At 33.5% G+C, this 17,342-nt stretch overlaps 2 protein-coding genes across 2 annotated transcripts; one reads left to right on the top strand and one right to left on the bottom strand.

The window, feature by feature from the left end:
- The first annotated feature begins 1,108 nt into the window (after positions 1–1,108).
- On the top strand, positions 1,109–7,891 carry LOC144575082 (laccase-3-like). The gene is made up of 5 exons (XM_078325203.1): positions 1,109–1,286; positions 1,552–1,703; positions 2,277–2,515; positions 5,869–5,997; positions 6,593–7,891. Exons 1-5 carry the CDS (start codon positions 1,176–1,178, stop codon positions 7,666–7,668), a joined length of 1,707 nt encoding a protein of 568 aa, XP_078181329.1. The 5' UTR covers positions 1,109–1,175; the 3' UTR covers positions 7,669–7,891.
- Positions 7,892–8,394: 503 nt separating this feature from the next.
- SEF (HIT-type Zinc finger family protein) lies at positions 8,395–11,754 on the bottom strand. Its single transcript, XM_078325333.1, has 4 exons — positions 11,545–11,754; positions 9,911–10,013; positions 8,896–9,005; positions 8,395–8,690 (listed from the first exon to the last, which is right to left on the bottom strand). Exons 1-4 carry the CDS (start codon positions 11,647–11,649, stop codon positions 8,487–8,489), a joined length of 522 nt encoding a protein of 173 aa, XP_078181459.1. The 5' UTR covers positions 11,650–11,754; the 3' UTR covers positions 8,395–8,486.
- Between the last annotated feature and the right edge of the window lie 5,588 nt (positions 11,755–17,342).

Below are 17,342 nucleotides of genomic sequence, written 5' to 3'. Positions count from 1 at the left end.
TATTTGTAGTGCAATTATTTCAATTTGACAAAAATAATTTTGAATGAAATAGAAAGCTGGCTTCTCATTACAAAAAAAAAGGGCAAGATTATAAATGATGAATGGTAATATTTATTTTCTTGTATTACCAAAATTTGCCACTTACTTTCAATTATGTATCAGAGTATTTATATAATTGCAGCTAGTCGTGAGGGTAAAAAGTGACTTTTTGCGATGGAGTATTGTCATAAATATGTTTTTTTTTTTATTCACAATGATATTTTTCACGAGAGAGTACCGTCATAAATGCGTTTTTTTTCTCGCGAATAGTGTATACTTTGTTGTTGTTTGGCTAGGTATTGTCTTCAATGTAAAAAGGTTGCGGATCGAAAATCAGTGCTTGTACGTCAATGGAGATAATTTGAGATTTTTAATCCTCATCTCATGCTAAAAACATTTTAGAATATTTGTATAATTAGGTTATTTCCTAATACCAATTAAAAGGTTGAAATCAAATTTCCCATGAGGTCTCTTTCTCCCTGAACTTTACATGACTAGTACTATATATAAATATATAGTTTGCATCTACTTAAGAGTAATATTAATACTACTATTTTTTTCTCAATTAACTCTCACTTTCTGAGGAATACATTGTGCATAATCTATTGTTAACTTGATAAAACAATTGGTGCTTTGTTCCCTAATAAATAAATAAATAACTAAAATGAAAAGCAAGGCACTGTTTTTGTTAAAGTGTAGAGCATGTCTCCTAATATTCCTCACAATTAGTACAAAAAGATTTAATTTGTAACATAAAATCATAGTCTTTTTGAATGAAAGCTTGGCATGAGCTGAGATCCACAAAAGTTAATAAAGTTCTGGTATCCTTTGTAGCTTCGTTTCATAACAAGCCTTGTTTAAAACGCATTATGAAAAGTGACACTAGCTATCACTAGTCTCTAATAAGTTAGATGCCTAGCTAGTAGTTGCACCAATCAATTTTTTAATCGTACATGTGAGACCACATTGACTTGGCCATATTATTTTGGTAAAGAAACAATTAAATAATATTGAACCATTCACCACAAACCAAAACCCAATCCTCCCAAACACATATATAAAGGGGGCCAGGGGCCATGAATCAGTCTACCCATTGCACAACATAATATATTATACACACTCCAAATTAGGATATAATGGAGGCTTACTCAAGCATCGTCATGAAACCTTCTTGCCTCTTTTTCATCCTTTGGTTGGCGCACCTCTTTGCACGCAGCCATGCAGAGTACCATTACCATGAGTTTGTTGTATGTGTTTCTCTCCTTGCTAGCAAAGCATATTTTTCAAAACATTTATTATTTCTTGTTAATTAGTTTTCATGGAATGACATGTTAAGTTTCTTATCTTTCTATGTTGAGAGCTAACAAGCATTTGCATTAACCAAGAAAACTTGTCTTTTTAATTATGAGAATGTCTCAAACCGTTTAGTACTTAGTTAGCTTTGATTGTTTATTCATGTTTACATAAAATGTATACATTAGTAACCGATTTTGTATTTTTCAAATGGACCAGGTGCAAGAATCGCCAGTGAAGAGGCTGTGCAAGGCACACAATAGAATATTTGTGAATGGTCAATTTCCTGGGCCCACATTAGAGGTCACTGATGGAGATACCCTAGAGGTCACGGTTATCAACAAAGCAATATACAATGTTACAATGCACTGGTACAACATACTTTATGATTAGTCATCCTTCTTCATGTATTTATAAATGCAAGTAAAATTCTCCTCAAATGTGAAAGCATATACCAAATTTGTTTGATATAGGTGTTAATAATAATTATGGGGGTAATGGAGAACACAAGTCAATGATATAGCATTAGTGCCAATATCATTTGTAAAGCCAAATCTTTTACCTAACTCGTATATATACATTGCCATATTCTATATACATGCATTGGCAAGTAATACTTGTTTAATGTTTCATCTTACATGCATATGCAAAACAATAACTGTTGACTACAAACATAAATTTAGGAATGTGTATGTATAGGACACTGGACTTTAAAATCTACTTGGTCAATTAGAGTTAGATATAGAACAAAAGCATACTAATAAGGTTCTTGCTCATTTCATTTAGTGAAATACTGAAATGTACCTTGGTATGTATGCATGTAAATATATGACACATAAAAACAACCTATTATTATGTACTCATGGCCAACCTATTAATTCATAGTTTTGAATTTCCTTTCAGAAAAGTTTAAAAAATATTTATATAATCATTTCACTTTACAGGCATGGCGTTAGGCAGTTTAGAACTGCATGGGCAGATGGACCAGAGTTTGTGACACAGTGTCCGATCCGGCCAGGTGAGAGCTACACATATCGGTTCACGATACTTGGTCAGATGGGTACTCTCTGGTGGCATGCACATAGCTCATGGCTTCGCGCAACCGTGTATGGTGCACTAATAATACATCCTAATGGAGATTATCCTTTCAAAAAACCAGATAGAGAAATCCCAGTTATTCTAGGTATACATCTCTCTCTGTCACTTCATTTTTTTTCAAAATGATATTTCTCTTTGGTATAATGTTTCCAGAAAAAATAACAAAAAACATGATGCAACTCAAATTTGATTTGTGGGTTGATTAACAAGGTTATATTATTTGAAAAAGAGAACATGAAATCATTATTACTTAGTACGTGATCGACCAATGGTAATGGACTGGTGGTAGCAAGCATGTGAAGATGCCTTATCAATGATTAGCTCTACATTTAAAGGACATAATATAATATTTGTTAGTAAACTTTATCTGGGGCACTTTTTGTTTTAATTTATCTATCTAATCTATATATTATAAGGTATATAGGTTCGATTAGCGCATTGACACAGGTATCATGCTAAGCTAGGCATCTGTGACCCCGCAATTATTTGATTAGTTTATTAGTGGTTAGATTGGACCCATATATCATAGCACACAAGTTGGATTGCACCACTTGAAAATATATCCACACAAATCAAGCTAGTAATTAATTAAGCTCAATTACTTAACCATCTATGTACCTAAGTCTTGTTATTAATTAATCTCGTAAACATCATTAGCTTTTCAATTACTGTATTAAGTTAAAGCTTGAGGCGAATCAATGCTTATCCACATATGACATATATGAATTACAATATGATATATTCTTTTAGTTCCATATTTATTTAATGAAGTTTGGAACTTTGAATAATTTACCACTAGTGTGTGCATGGGTTGCAAAATGATTATACAATCTGAAATACTTTTGGAGCATGGCTTGATAAAGTAGATATCAATTTACTTTTCCTAAAAGTATTCATGAATTGTTAGTTAATACTATTTTCACAATATTCAAGCAAAAGAAAATTCATGCAACAAAATGATAAAAGGTGATTATATATGTTGACTATTTCAAATCTGCCTTTCTTTCTTGCAACAACTTTTTTTCTTTACAAATAATTAAGCTGAATAACATGGAAGCATCACATGACTGTTTTTTCATGATTTTGTCTGTTCAAACCTAAACTCTTTTCAAATTAAAGCTAATGACTGAATTAGCACAAAAAGGTTTGTTCAACTACGACAATGAAAAACATATATATAGAGTTATATATTTGGGACCATTTGATATGGTAGAAATAAAGAAAAATTGAGGAAGTAGCTAATTTTCTAGTATCAATATTGTTTGATTTGTTAGAAAATAAAGAAAAATTGAAAAACAATATAGAGTTCTATTTAGGGTTATTTGATATGGTAGAAAACAAAGAATACTTGAGAAAATAACAAACTTTATAGGATTAATGTTGTTTGATTTGTTCGGAAATAAAGAAAAATGGAAGAAAGTAATATATATTTTTTTCTTCACATTGTTTCTTGAAATTTTTGCCCAAAATGCAAGAAATTGATCCTAGAAAAATACTTAATTTCTTAATTAGATTCTTTCTTTCTGGCCCTACTTCCAAATTAGTGCGTACTTCTTTATCATATAGATCTCGTGTAATTTAATTTTATTCGCACATGCATGATTTTGAAAATTATTTAACTCTCTGAGTTTTCAAAGGAATATAATTTCATGTACATTAATAATAAGCTTGGTTACTAAATCATGCATGTTCTAAGAGATTCTGTGAACCCACCTTTGTTGCTTATTTGATCACAATCATAATTTCAAATGTCAAATAAGGCATGCATGCCAACAACTCAAGCAATTAATGCATTTAAGCATACATATACAAATTTTTTTTTTTTAAAATCTTCGCAGAAGCTGCGAAGTCGTGAGGGAGAATTGAACTCTCGACTTTTAGATACAACAATTTTAGAACTTTTTCCTAACCAACTGTACTACCTCCCCTTTCTCCATGCATATACAAATGTTAAAGAGTTTGATTGATATATACAAGACCAATAAGAGACCATTAATATATAGTTTCAGTACAACGAAGTTGATGTGGTCCATCTTTAAACCTTTTGATTTATGAAAAATAAACTTCAAATATTTATAAAGTTCATGCATTTTCTGTCAAAGAATATATATATAAGATTGACTTAGGAGTTGAACTAGGGTGCTCTTAAGCTCACCAAAGTTTTGGTGAGCTTAACTCTAAAACTTATCAAATCAATTTCAAATGACGAATCCGAACCGTTGAAACCCGCCTACCTTACGTGTGATGCATCTACATGTGAAATTTTTAAATATTCGAATTAATTTAGTATAAAGTCAAGTGGTCAAAATTAGAAGGTTAATAAATTAATTTTAGTGCATTCATTTTTTTGAACGTTTTTGACCGCTTGACTTTATACTAAATTAATTCGAATGTTTAAAAATTTCACATGTAGATGCATCACACGTAAGGTAGACGGGTTTCAACGGTTCGGATTCGTCATTTGGAATCAATTTGATGAGTTTTAGAGTTAAGTTCACCAAAATTTTGATGAGCTTAAGAGCACCTAGTTTTACTCTTGACTTAGATATATATACTCTAAATGATTAGATGAAGCAAATGAGTGCATGCGTCATTAATGCGGGTCTTAAGTAGTTAAATGACAATGACAGGAAAACAAATGAAAATATGTCGGTCACTATGTTAGCTTAGGGAATCCATGATATTTTGAAAGAATTATTTAGTGTCTGTCTTATTTCTAGCAAAATTTGTTGGGGCGTCAAAGGGGTTGCTCGTTTTTAGATTTTTGGGGGTACATACTATTTTGTAAAAAGACAGAGCTATGAAAGAAAGAAAGAAAGAAAAGGACAATTTTATTTTGTTAATGGACCAAAAGAAAGATGTCCTTTGTACTAAAAGAAAAGAGAAAAAGTGAACAGGAAAAAATGAGAAAACAATATGAGACCTAACCACCAGATAATTTGAATGTATGAGTAAAAGAGTAATTTCCTGTTTTTCAACTTACACCAGTTAAATTGAATTACTAAAATACCCTCCTGATGCATGAATGTGGGGAATCATGATAATGTACGTACTAATTAAGCACAAAAAAGTCAATTGCTCTTATTAGGTTTTGATTATATACTAACATGATAAACGGTAACAATTACTAAAGTAAGAGCTTTAATATAATTAACACCATATTCTAAAAGTTGCCTGTACAATCAGACCACTCATCTACACCTAAATTAAAAATATAGTATCATTTCTAATTGTTGCATTCATTTATTTACATAGATACAATTTCCATGACATGCCCATTATATCTTATTTACAACCAACTTTCATACTACAAATAAATTTGCTAGTAGTAAATTATGTTCTATCAAGAAAACATTTAATGTAAAACAGGAGTTCAATTATGTGAAGTGAAGTGATGACTCATATAACACTATATTCTTTCACCATTAATTATTGCAGGAGAGTGGTGGGACCGTAATCCTATTGATATAGTCAGAAATGCAACCCGGTACGGATCAGCTCCAGATATTTCTGATGCATACACGATTAATGGACAACCTGGGGATCTTTATAAATGCTCTAGCAAAGGTAATTTATGTAGACTGTCTTGTTACCAGTATTTATAGAAATAATATTAAAATAATATAGGGTTCTAGATAGATTATATATGTATTTTGATTCGGAGAAAGAACCAAATTCTTTTTCAGTCCCTAGAAGAAACGACTTCTTTTAAAGTACTTTTTAGAGATTTGTTCATGACGAAGCAATCTTTTATTAATTTTTTTAGTATAAAAAAAATTTACTGAAAATTTTATCTTCGTTCTATAATCAAGATACTCATATAATCAGTCTAGAATTCTATTTTATTTCAATATTATTTCTATAAATTAAAAATATTGCTTGAAATTCTAATTTTGTAAAGAAAAAGAAAGAAATATGGTAGTTTTGTTTCAAGCAAGGTAATCCATGATAGAATATTAGATAATTTTCACACAACGAAATATACTAGATATAGGCTTTAATATGAAATGTAAACTGCAATACAAAGAAAGACATGTTATTTACTTAACCGCTAGTCGCTTTCAAGTTCATTCTAGCATCATAACTATTTGAACAAACCTAATTTTCATATAATTAATTTATTAATCCAATTTATACTTTGGTTGTCTGTGCATTTTGACAGGCACAACAATATTTTCCGTGAAGGCAGGTGAAACCAACCTCTTTCGATTTATCAATGCGGCCTTAAACAACGAACTATTCATTGCTATTGCCGGTCACAAAATGACGGTGGTGGGGTCGGATGCATCCTATGATAGACCTTTCGACACTTCTGTTCTCATGGTGGGACCCGGCCAGACCACTGACGTGTTGGTCACCCTTGACCAGGCACCAGGCCGCTATTATCTGGCAGCACGGGCCTACGTCAGCGCCCAAGGCGTCCCTTTCGACAACACTACCACCACCGCTGTCATAGATTATGGTAAAACCACTAAACAAGGCAAAAACTCTAAGCCAGCATTTCCGACGCTGCCAGCTTATAATGATACCAACACTGCCACAAAATTTGCTGAGAATTTTAGGAGTCTAGAAACTGTCAAGTTGCCGCAGCCAGTTAATGAAAATCTCTTTTTCACTATGAACCTGGGGCTGCTCAACTGTCAACCTGGCAAGAAGTGTGGTGGACCCAATGGAACCCGTTTCACAGCAAGCATGAACAATGTTTCCTTTGTTCTACCTTCCAATTTCTCTATACTCCAAGCACACTACCATGGTGTGCCAGGTGTCTTTACCACAGACTTTCCTGCCGTTCCACCGGTGCAGTTTGATTATACTGCACAAAATGTGTCCCAAAGACTATGGCAGCCGGTTCCTGGTACAAAAGTCTACAAGTTGAAATACGGGTCGGTAGTGCAAGTGGTGTTGCAAGGGACTAACGTATTCGCCGGCGAAAGCCATCCAGTACACTTACACGGAAATGATTTTTACATCTTGGCACAAGGGTTTGGTAACTTCAACCCAAAAAATGACACGTCGAAATTTAACCTAGTTGATCCTCCTTTGAGGAATACGGTTAGTGTGCCGGTAAGCGGTTGGGCGGTTATTCGATTCGTGGCGGATAACCCGGGTGTGTGGCTTATGCATTGCCATTTGGATGTGCACATCAACTGGGGCCTTGCCATGGCATTCTTAGTGCCAGATGGAATCGGTTGGCTTGAAACTTTGGAACAGCCACCGAATGATCTCCCCATTTGTTGATTTATACATGATAATTAATCATGATGTAGAATATTATTAAGAAGGTACATAGAGAGTCTTGTACTTGAAATGTGCCAGTTAAAATATTGGATTTTCTTGATACATTTTGCATTTGGTTTTGGATACATAGACAAGTGTAGAGGTTGGCGATTGATACATTATTTTTCATTGGATATTGGTTTTGATGTAATAAGATTTTAAATCATTTTGTTATTGCAAAAGGGGTTATCTAATACATGTGTAATTTCTGCACGAGTTAAACTGCAATTCTATGAAATTGCAATCTTTCCAGTGTGAAAAAAGGTAAAAAGATTTGTACAAGCATTGTATTTAAACCGCATTTTTACCAGTGTGATAAGGTGAAAATATTATCTATACAATTGCTTAGAATTTCCGAACAAATAGCCTTGGTTAAATCATAATTCCATGAAATTGCAATCTTTCCAGTGTGAAAAAGGTAAAAGGATTTCGACAAATCGGATTTAAACCGCATTGCTTTCCATTATATAAAGGAAATAAACAACCAAAATCTGGGATCTTGGTTATAGTTTAGTCAGCACTTATTTAGTTAACGAGAGGAAAAAACAATACTAAAACAATATAATGTATCCCCATGCCTTTTTAAATGAATTGAATACCACCATGCCATTTTCAAAACCAACCACCCAAAAGAAATTCAAATATACGTGCAAATATATAAAAGAAAAGGCAACAAGAGAAAACAGATACTACGAGCACAAAAGATGAATCTTTTATACTCAATACCATGTTAAAATTTACAAGCGGCAACAAAGAACAACAGGTTCTAATATACCTAGTCAAGCTACAAACTTCAGACAACGAGTATCATTATGTATCACCTGACACCTACATGAACAAAATCTAACACCGCACCTCGCACAAGTGTAGTTTGCAGCATTTCCGCATACAGTGCAAAAGTAACGGCGAGATGCAGTGCTAGGTGGGCCCACTGCAGCTCGCAAATATGTGGGGACGTGTGGTGGTAATGACTCTAAATTCGCCTATTGTGGTTTACAAAAAGATTGCAAAAATTGAAATTTAAGTGTTTAAGAACTATGCCTGGTAAAATATAAAACATGAGAAAAATTAAGAAATCTGGGGAGTTAAGCCAAGTCAGCACCAACTTAGGACTATACTGTGTCTGATTCCTGAATCAACCGAAAAATGATATTTTGTTATTCGAACCAAAACATGAAAATGATTTACCTCATGTAATACTTCTATGAAAGATCTAGGAGCCCTTTTTGCATTTTCCAATGCTTTAGCTTGTCGAGTTTTTCTTTTTGTACCCTTTGCTTGCTTCCTTTGAGCATACACTGTTTCACAGAAAAAAAAATAAAAAAAGAGATGAAAATAAAAACACAGACAACTACAGTACAGGATGATATCAGTACATCAACCGCAATACAAATAGAAAAACTACTACATGCACTACAATGAAGGAATAGGATTAAAGACTTAGGTTTTATGCAAGGCGAAAGTACTATACAGGATGATACCAGTACAACAAGGCTCATACCAAGCATATAAAGTAAGCAGAAATTTAGCTTTATGTCGGATCTTACTGTCAGAACCACTGATAGGGGCATCAACGGGTACGAAAAGGGTCAGGTGGAAGCATTTTCATACCGTTACCCATTAAGATAATGGAAAAAACTTTACCCATACCCATACCCAATAAGCTAATGAAAAAATATATTACTCATACCCATCTCATCAAATATGGTACGGGTCGGGTAAATAGTTAAAAGGGTGTCATTGAATAGATATATATGGGCCATGAATAAAACTAGATCATATCATGCATCATCTCCATATAAATATATATTTATATATATATAATTTTATTTTTAATAATTAACGTATAGGGTAACAGATACAAAATAGTCCTTACCCGTACCATTCACTGTTATGTTAACGAAAAAAAAAAATTTACCTCACCATTACCTGTACCTGACAAGCTAACGAAAAACAAAACTTACCCGTACCCATCTTGTGGAATAAGATACGGGTCAGATAAACAAAAAAAAGGGCACCATTGACACCCCTAACCACCAACATGCAAACTATATCTCATATGTCTACAAATTAAAACTATCACAAAAAAAATCCAATTTTCATCTCAGTGCCATAATAATTGCATAGTATATCAGCTGGTCCTAGTACAAGTTGCTTAGTATTGAAACATACTATTAATAAATGAAAATATTAATTTGAGTACCTTGATCATCATCATCCAAAGAATCATACTCATCGTCATTAACCTCTACGATCTCAGGTCCCGCATTGTCACTCTCTAATGCCTCCAGTCGTGCCAGTGCAGCCTGTATTTCATGTCAATATAGAAAAGGGAAATAATAATAATAAACATCCAAAAGTACTACAATGACGTGAATGTGAAAATGGACAGAGTTGCATATATTAAAGAGAATAAGAAACTATGACCGTCCCTAAAAAAAGTTTAATGTTTTTGATAACTATGACTAGAATTGATAGCTAGACCCTTTTCAGAACTAAGCACTGAATTGAACTAAATATATTGAACAAATATTTGCTTAACTTGTGTGATCCATTAGATGAAAAATCTTCTCATTTAATCATATAAGATATGATTGAATTAAATGCTGGTTTTTCTTATAACGGAAATATTAAAATTATCCTCAGTGTTGAGCTTGAATTAAGTCCCAGCTTGGTCTCTCAAATTCTGGTGAACCAAAGAATGACAAAACAAAATGAGTGAGTCTATGGTACTATGCATATCACGGGTTGTTACCGTGCTACGGCTCTATATTCGAGTTTTCAAATCCTAACGGTCGATCCGAACCGTTCATCTTGTTCTCCATATTAATATGTGTTTGGAGACCAAATTTTACATTTTTTGAAATTTTTTTACTATTTTTTTAGATATTTAGAAAATCACTTGATCTGAAAATTCTGGACCATCCAAAAACAGTGATTTTCAATAAATCTAAAAAAATAGTAATAAAATTTCAAAAAATGTAAAATTTGGTCTCCAAATACATATTAATATGGAGAACAATATGAACGGTTCGGATCGACCGTTAGGATTTGAAAACTCGAATATAGAGCCGTAGCACGGTAACAAATCGTAATATGCATAGTACCATAGACTCACTCAAACAAAATATAATACTAAAGGTACCAAAAGTACCAAAATTCAAGATTAATCGACTTGTTCTTTGTAGAAGTAATAAACACGCTTTATAATATTGATCAAATAATGAACCATACAAATTGGTTCAATTCAATCTCCCTCCTTTTCACAAACAAAATTATGAATGTTACAATAAATTATGCCATTATTGAAAGAAACCATGAATGTCACAGATAAAAAATCTTCATGTTTTTTATGACTATGACTAGAATTGATAACTAGACCTTTATTCTAAATTAAGCACAGAATTGAATTAAATATAGTGAAATGCTAAACGAACCTTAGTGTTGAGCTTCAATCAAGCTTAGAAAAAATAATTGAACCAATCTTTGCTTAACTTGTGTGATCAATTTGATGAAAAATCTTCTCATTGAATTAAATGTTGGTCCTTTATAACGGAAATATTAAATTAACCTCAGTGTTGAACTTAAATTAAGTTCCAGCTCAATCACTCAAATTCAGGTAAACAAAATAATGACAAAGCAAAATGTAATACTGAAGGTACCGAAAAGTACCAAAATCTGAGATTAATTGACTAGTTCTTGTAGAAGTAATAAACACTTTTTATAATATGGAGCAAATAATGAACCAAACAAATTATCTCAATTTAATGCTCTAACCTTTCACAAGCAAAAAGGGAAGAGAAAAATTAATTGAAAAACCAAAGAAAAGATTTGGACCTGAGTGCGATTGTCAGTGCTGGCGAGAGCAGCCGACATCTTTGTGGCCATCTTTTTCGTACGGGACGAGGTTCGTCGGAACGGGCCTGTGTTCTCTTCCTCCATTGTCGCTCTTTCGCTCTCTCGCTTTCGTTCAGGGTTCAGAAATGGAGGATTAGGGTTTTAGCGAGCACTTGTGGGAGAAGATGAAAGGTTGCGAATTAACCCCGAGTACAGCAAAATTTGATTGATTTTTTTATTATATACTCTATAAAAATAGCAAGCTCGAGTCTCCGGAATTCGAATCCCCAGATAGAACTAACCCAAATTTTGAGGAATTCAGATCCTCCCCGGTACCGCAAAGGAATCTTTTACAATTATTTGATCCGGACCGTTCTTTTATCTTTTCCTGTGCCATCCGAATAAGCACTGGCTGAGGGGTAATCTGGACCGTGTTATAGTAATTGTAAAAGATTCCTTTTTACGGTACCGGGAAAGATATAGATTCAATTTTGAGTTGGGATCCGGACGGGAATTTGTATTGCATTAACTCAAATTTTGAATTAAGATCTGAACCGTTCGATTAATATTCACACTGATATTAGAGGGCCCGTGCATTATAGGTGTGGTCGTATTGATCCGAATTCTAATTGTACGGTTCATAAATTAACTCAAATCGGTACGTTAATGCAGAGGATTTGGATTCTCCGAACAGTTGGATCTATTTTCGCAAAAAATATTAAAGAAGTTGGTGTATTTTATTCTAACCGGATTGATCGGGATTTTTATCTGATGATCCGAATTTTTTCTCAGTATTTTATCTTTGCTACTAGTTTATTTTTGATTAAAAAGGTCAAAAAGACCCATCTTCATTGAAGAAAAGAAAAACGTTAACTTACACCAAAACTGTCAATAGTCTATATCACCTTTTGCAAAGATAACCCATCTAAAACCGAAAAGCCCATGAGACAGATACTGTAAACCAAAAATTCAGCGTGCAAGCTGAAAACTCCCATAAAGATGCATACCACAAAAAATAAAATCCAAACGATAGTCACATAAAACAACCATAGAAACTAAACACAAAACCAACCAAGAGTATAACTAAGCCTCACAATGGGGCTGAGTGAATCAAAAGTAAACACAAAAGATGGCTGAAAAGCCCAGGACCTGCTGCTTGCTTCATTCTTCATAAATCACCATTTGTAGCCCTCCTCCATCAGCTCCTTGAGTCGCAGTTGCTTCATCATCGAGACTCCAAACCTGTAACATCTCGAAAAATTGAATTATTATTATTCTGAATAATATAATTTTATATAATATATATAATTGTAAAATTACTTTTCTTATTTTATTCCATGTTCCATAAATTTAGATAACTGTATTTCCATTTTTGTATTATTGTCAAATAAAAATATATAAATATACGAAATATCACATCATGTTAAATTAGAATATCACAGAAATCGTAAAATAAGCATTTGATCCGCATCTAGTTTAATTTGAATTTAAATAAAAATAAATAAATAAAAATAAATAAATAAAATCAAGAGGCGCGGCCTCACCCTTATAACCTGTTTTAACCGTCCTTCTGTTTTACTCAAACAAAAACCGTCTCTCTCTCTCTCTTAATTAATTCCGTCTCTGTCTCTCTCGTAATCTCTTCCGAGAAAGTAAAGAAAAACATGAGAATAAAAAGAGGGATATTATAATAAGCATTACGATATCGATTATCTTTTGGTTGTATGCTCGGTTCAAATTCCGACTACGTCGCAGTGGTTCAAGACTGTTGTTGCAATTCCATTTGAAATTATGAACATCTCGCTATCAGGTAACCGGACTTCTCTATAACTGTGTTTTCGTTTTGTATGGTTGATTTGAATATTGGTATTGCATATTGAATTATGATGGCATATTTAATGGGATAGCGGGTCCGATGTTGGAATTTGATATGTGATTGTAGCCTCTCACTGTTGGATGGATTTCCCAGTGGGTTGGCGGCCTTCCAATGTTGGATGGATTTCCCATTGGATTGGCGGTTTAAATGAATTGTGTTATGAGAATGTGGGAATCGCCTGTGATAGGGATTACACATGTGTGAATATGATGTGACTGGTTTTATGGATAACCTAGACCGACGTACTATTGCTAGTTAAATATGCGTGCATAATTTGATGTGAATTTGTGTAGATTAATCCGGTCTATTTGAATGGTTGTTAAATTAAGCCAATTATAGAGAAGCGCGTCGTTAAATAACCGGTTACTGAGCTTTGTAGCTGACTCCATTTTGTTGTTTTATTTTCATTTCTGTTGGCGACGTAGGTTGACGGGCCAAGGAAAGGTGTGAAGATGCTTATATAATCACGCTCCGGATGGTAAAAATCTGGGGTGTGACAAAACCGCAAGGGGTAGCACATTCAAATCCTCTGGAAGCCACAGTGCAGTTGCTTCAGCAATGTGGGGTTTCACCTTACCTAACCAATAATGGACAAGAGAGATAATAAGTAAAATTACTTGTCGAACTGTTTTTTTATGCCCTTGAGCAAAACAAAGATCATTTCGATATTTCCACATAGTCCAACAAAATGCACTTATAACTAGTAAGAAAGCTATTTTGTGTTTTTTAGGGAGTTGATTAGCATATTTAACGACATCTGAAAATCTATGCCAAACAATACTAATATTTTGGCAAGACCCTAAGTAGAACCATATTTGTTTGGTAAATGTACATGACACAAATAAGTGGTCAACAGATTCTGGTTGTTGGCAAAACTGACATCTATCAGTTCCTACCCATCCTTTCTTTTTGAGGTTTTCTGTTGTCAAAATTTTGTTTTTGTGGGTAAGCCACATGAAGATCTTAATCTTAAGTGGAATTGGGATGTGCCACCATAACATGGCATTTTTGGGGATTACTCCTCTAAAATTGAGAATCTTATAAAGGGATCGAACAGAAAATTGTCCATTGGTCTCCCATCTCCAGCTGAGCTTATCCTGTAAATGAGTATAAGAAAAATGACTAATAATATCTAGCATGTTCAACCATTCTGTATATTGGACCTCATTGAAAGATCTACGAAATTGAAGGGCCTCTCCTTGAGAATTAATGACAGATTGCAAGGAGATGGTTGGGTTAGAGCATATATTAAATATAAAAGAGAACCTAGAAGCCAGAGGGCAATTTTGGTACCAGATATCAGTCCAAAACAAGACATTGGAGTTGAGACCCGGTTCATATGAAACACTAATGCTTCCTAAAGCTTGTAACTTTAATATATTGTTCCAAAATTCAGATTTAGGTGTAGAAGGTGTTGTATATTTGAACCGTATCAGATCCTTCCAAGGGCTAACATAGGAAGGATCTCTAGTTTTCCACCACCATTTCAAGAGAAGCGCAATATTCATTTGTTTAAGATCTAAAATTCTGAATCCCCCAAACTCTTTGGCAATACATGCTCTTTGCCAATTGACTAGTGCATATTTCTTTTTCCCGGTACTACTTCCTTGCCATAAGAATCTACGACGAATTTGATCAATTTTGTTTATCACACCATCAGGAATTTTATAGACAGATAAGAAATAAAGTGGAACGGAAGATAGTACGGAATTAAGTACAGTTAAACGTCCTCCTATTGATAATAAGTTACCCTTCTAATTCTGTAATTTCTTTTCTATTTTATCAATAAGAAAAGTCCATTCCATCGAGGACAATTTGTGAGTATGTAACGGTAATCCTAAGTACTGCATTGGAAAAGATGCAGGTGTACATCTAAAATAGGAGGCATATGTAGAGACATCAGGTATATTGATAGGAAACATAAAAGTCTTGGAATAATTGACTTTGATGCCTGAAATTGCTTCAAAGGCTATGAGAGCCCACCAAGCATTCTCTATGTTAGCTTCATCAGCTTTAAGAAAAATGATAGTATCGTCCGCATAATGACAATTGGTATGTGTATGATTATCTAGAACTAGAGGACCTAATCCTATAATAGTATTGGCATTGTGCCCTTTCATGAAAATTTTACTTAAAGTATCAGCTGCAAGGATGTAAAGGTAGGGAGACAGGGGATCACCCTGTCGAACCCCCCGCTTGCAAAAGAAATAATTAGTAAGGTCACCATTTATATTTATACACGATTAGGAACTAGTTAGCCATTCGTGAATCCATTGTATCCATTTTTTCCCAAAACCTCTACTATTTGCTACCAGTTTATAACAAACGCTTTGTATGTTTTTATAATATATGTCTACGGTTTCAAATAAAAAAATAAAAAAATTGGGTTACTTTAGGGAACCGGACCCAGTTTGCATCTCAGCTGTTGAAAACTTGAAATTCATCAAGATTTATGTACTTTCGACTCGGACGATTCATACGCCTCCTACAATTTTTTTCCTTTTTTTTTTTTTTTGACTATGTGAAGATTAATACACTCCTTGTGTGTTTGTTTTAAAATTTGTTGGAAATTCTGTAATTCTGTATTGATCAAGTGATTATTGTTATTAAGAAAAGTAGGGAGTTAAGTAGATTTTTTTTTTTTCCAAAAGAGAAACGTAATAAAATAACTGGAGATTAATTTTGCTAATTTATTTGACAACACTTGATGGTTCGAAGAAAATTTCCTATTGCAAATAAACAAACAGTACTATTCAAGTAATATTGTCTAATCCCACTTGGCCTATGTGGTTTGTCATGAACAGTGTATTTTTAAATGCAACCATTTTCGTTTAATTCCACGTTATATTTGTTGTACCAACATGTAAAGTCACACACTTCATTCTCACAAATTCATGATTTTATCATTGGATGCTTGGATAAGTTTATACTCCACATGTAGGCCCTGTTTGGTACTGTTCCCTTGGAAAAAAAAATTTAGTTGAACTGAAATTTTTTTTTTTCCCACGGAAACAGTACTTTTCAGTTCAATTCCCGTGTCAATGTCCATTCCCAATTGGAGACCGGACAGGGCCGTAAAATTCCAAACACAACCCGCCCAAATGAGAATTAATTTAATCATTATAAGTAGAGGAGTTTGTTAGGAATTGATAATATAAATATTATTATTTCCAAGTCATGGTTAAAAAGAGAAAATATTTGGTTTTGTGACCTCAATTTCATGGATAATTTCTCTATTTTTTTTATTTTTTTTCTTCCTCTCGTTATTTTTTTAACTCTTTCTTTTCTCTCTCTCTCACACATCTTAAGTTGTCATGAAAATATAATTTCCAACCCTCTATATTTGCCTCCACTGTGATCTCTTCTACTATTGTTTTATCTCTCCTCCACCTCCTTCATCATTAAAGACATCTCTGCTCTTCTCTCTGATCTCTCATCCGCCTCTCGTCTCCTCAACTCTATTTCCTCCCTTTCATTCCAATGTCAAATCCCCGATTCCAATTCCAATCTCAAACCATATGCTTTGAGGACTTGCACTTTGTGTCTTTAAAAACTTAATATACTAGCTATAAAGACTTGATATACTAAGTATAAGGACTTGGGACGAGTACTCTTTAGTGTTGTTAACTGAGATACAAGGACTTGTATTTTAAACCTTTTAAAGACTTGACATGTTAGGTATAAAATCTTATTACTATTAATAATAGTTTAAAATCAATGAATTTTGACTGGACATGGTGACAAGTTTAAAATCAATGATTTTGTTTTTAATATTTTATACTAGCTAGTCCTACTTTATTATTATTTTTTCATTTAGCTGGTTCAAAAAGGTGTTCAAGATTTTTGATACTGAGCATTTATGGAAGATTCCAATTTAAATTAAAGCCCAATTGGTGCTAGCTGTCTAGTCTTTATAATGACT

The sequence above is a fragment of the Carex rostrata genome, chromosome 23 (assembly GCF_964058835.1).
Source record: "Carex rostrata chromosome 23, lpCarRost1.2, whole genome shotgun sequence".
NCBI lineage: Eukaryota > Viridiplantae > Streptophyta > Magnoliopsida > Poales > Cyperaceae > Carex > Carex rostrata.
Note: the sequence above shows the minus strand (reverse complement) of the source record. Positions and strands in the feature narration are given on the sequence as shown.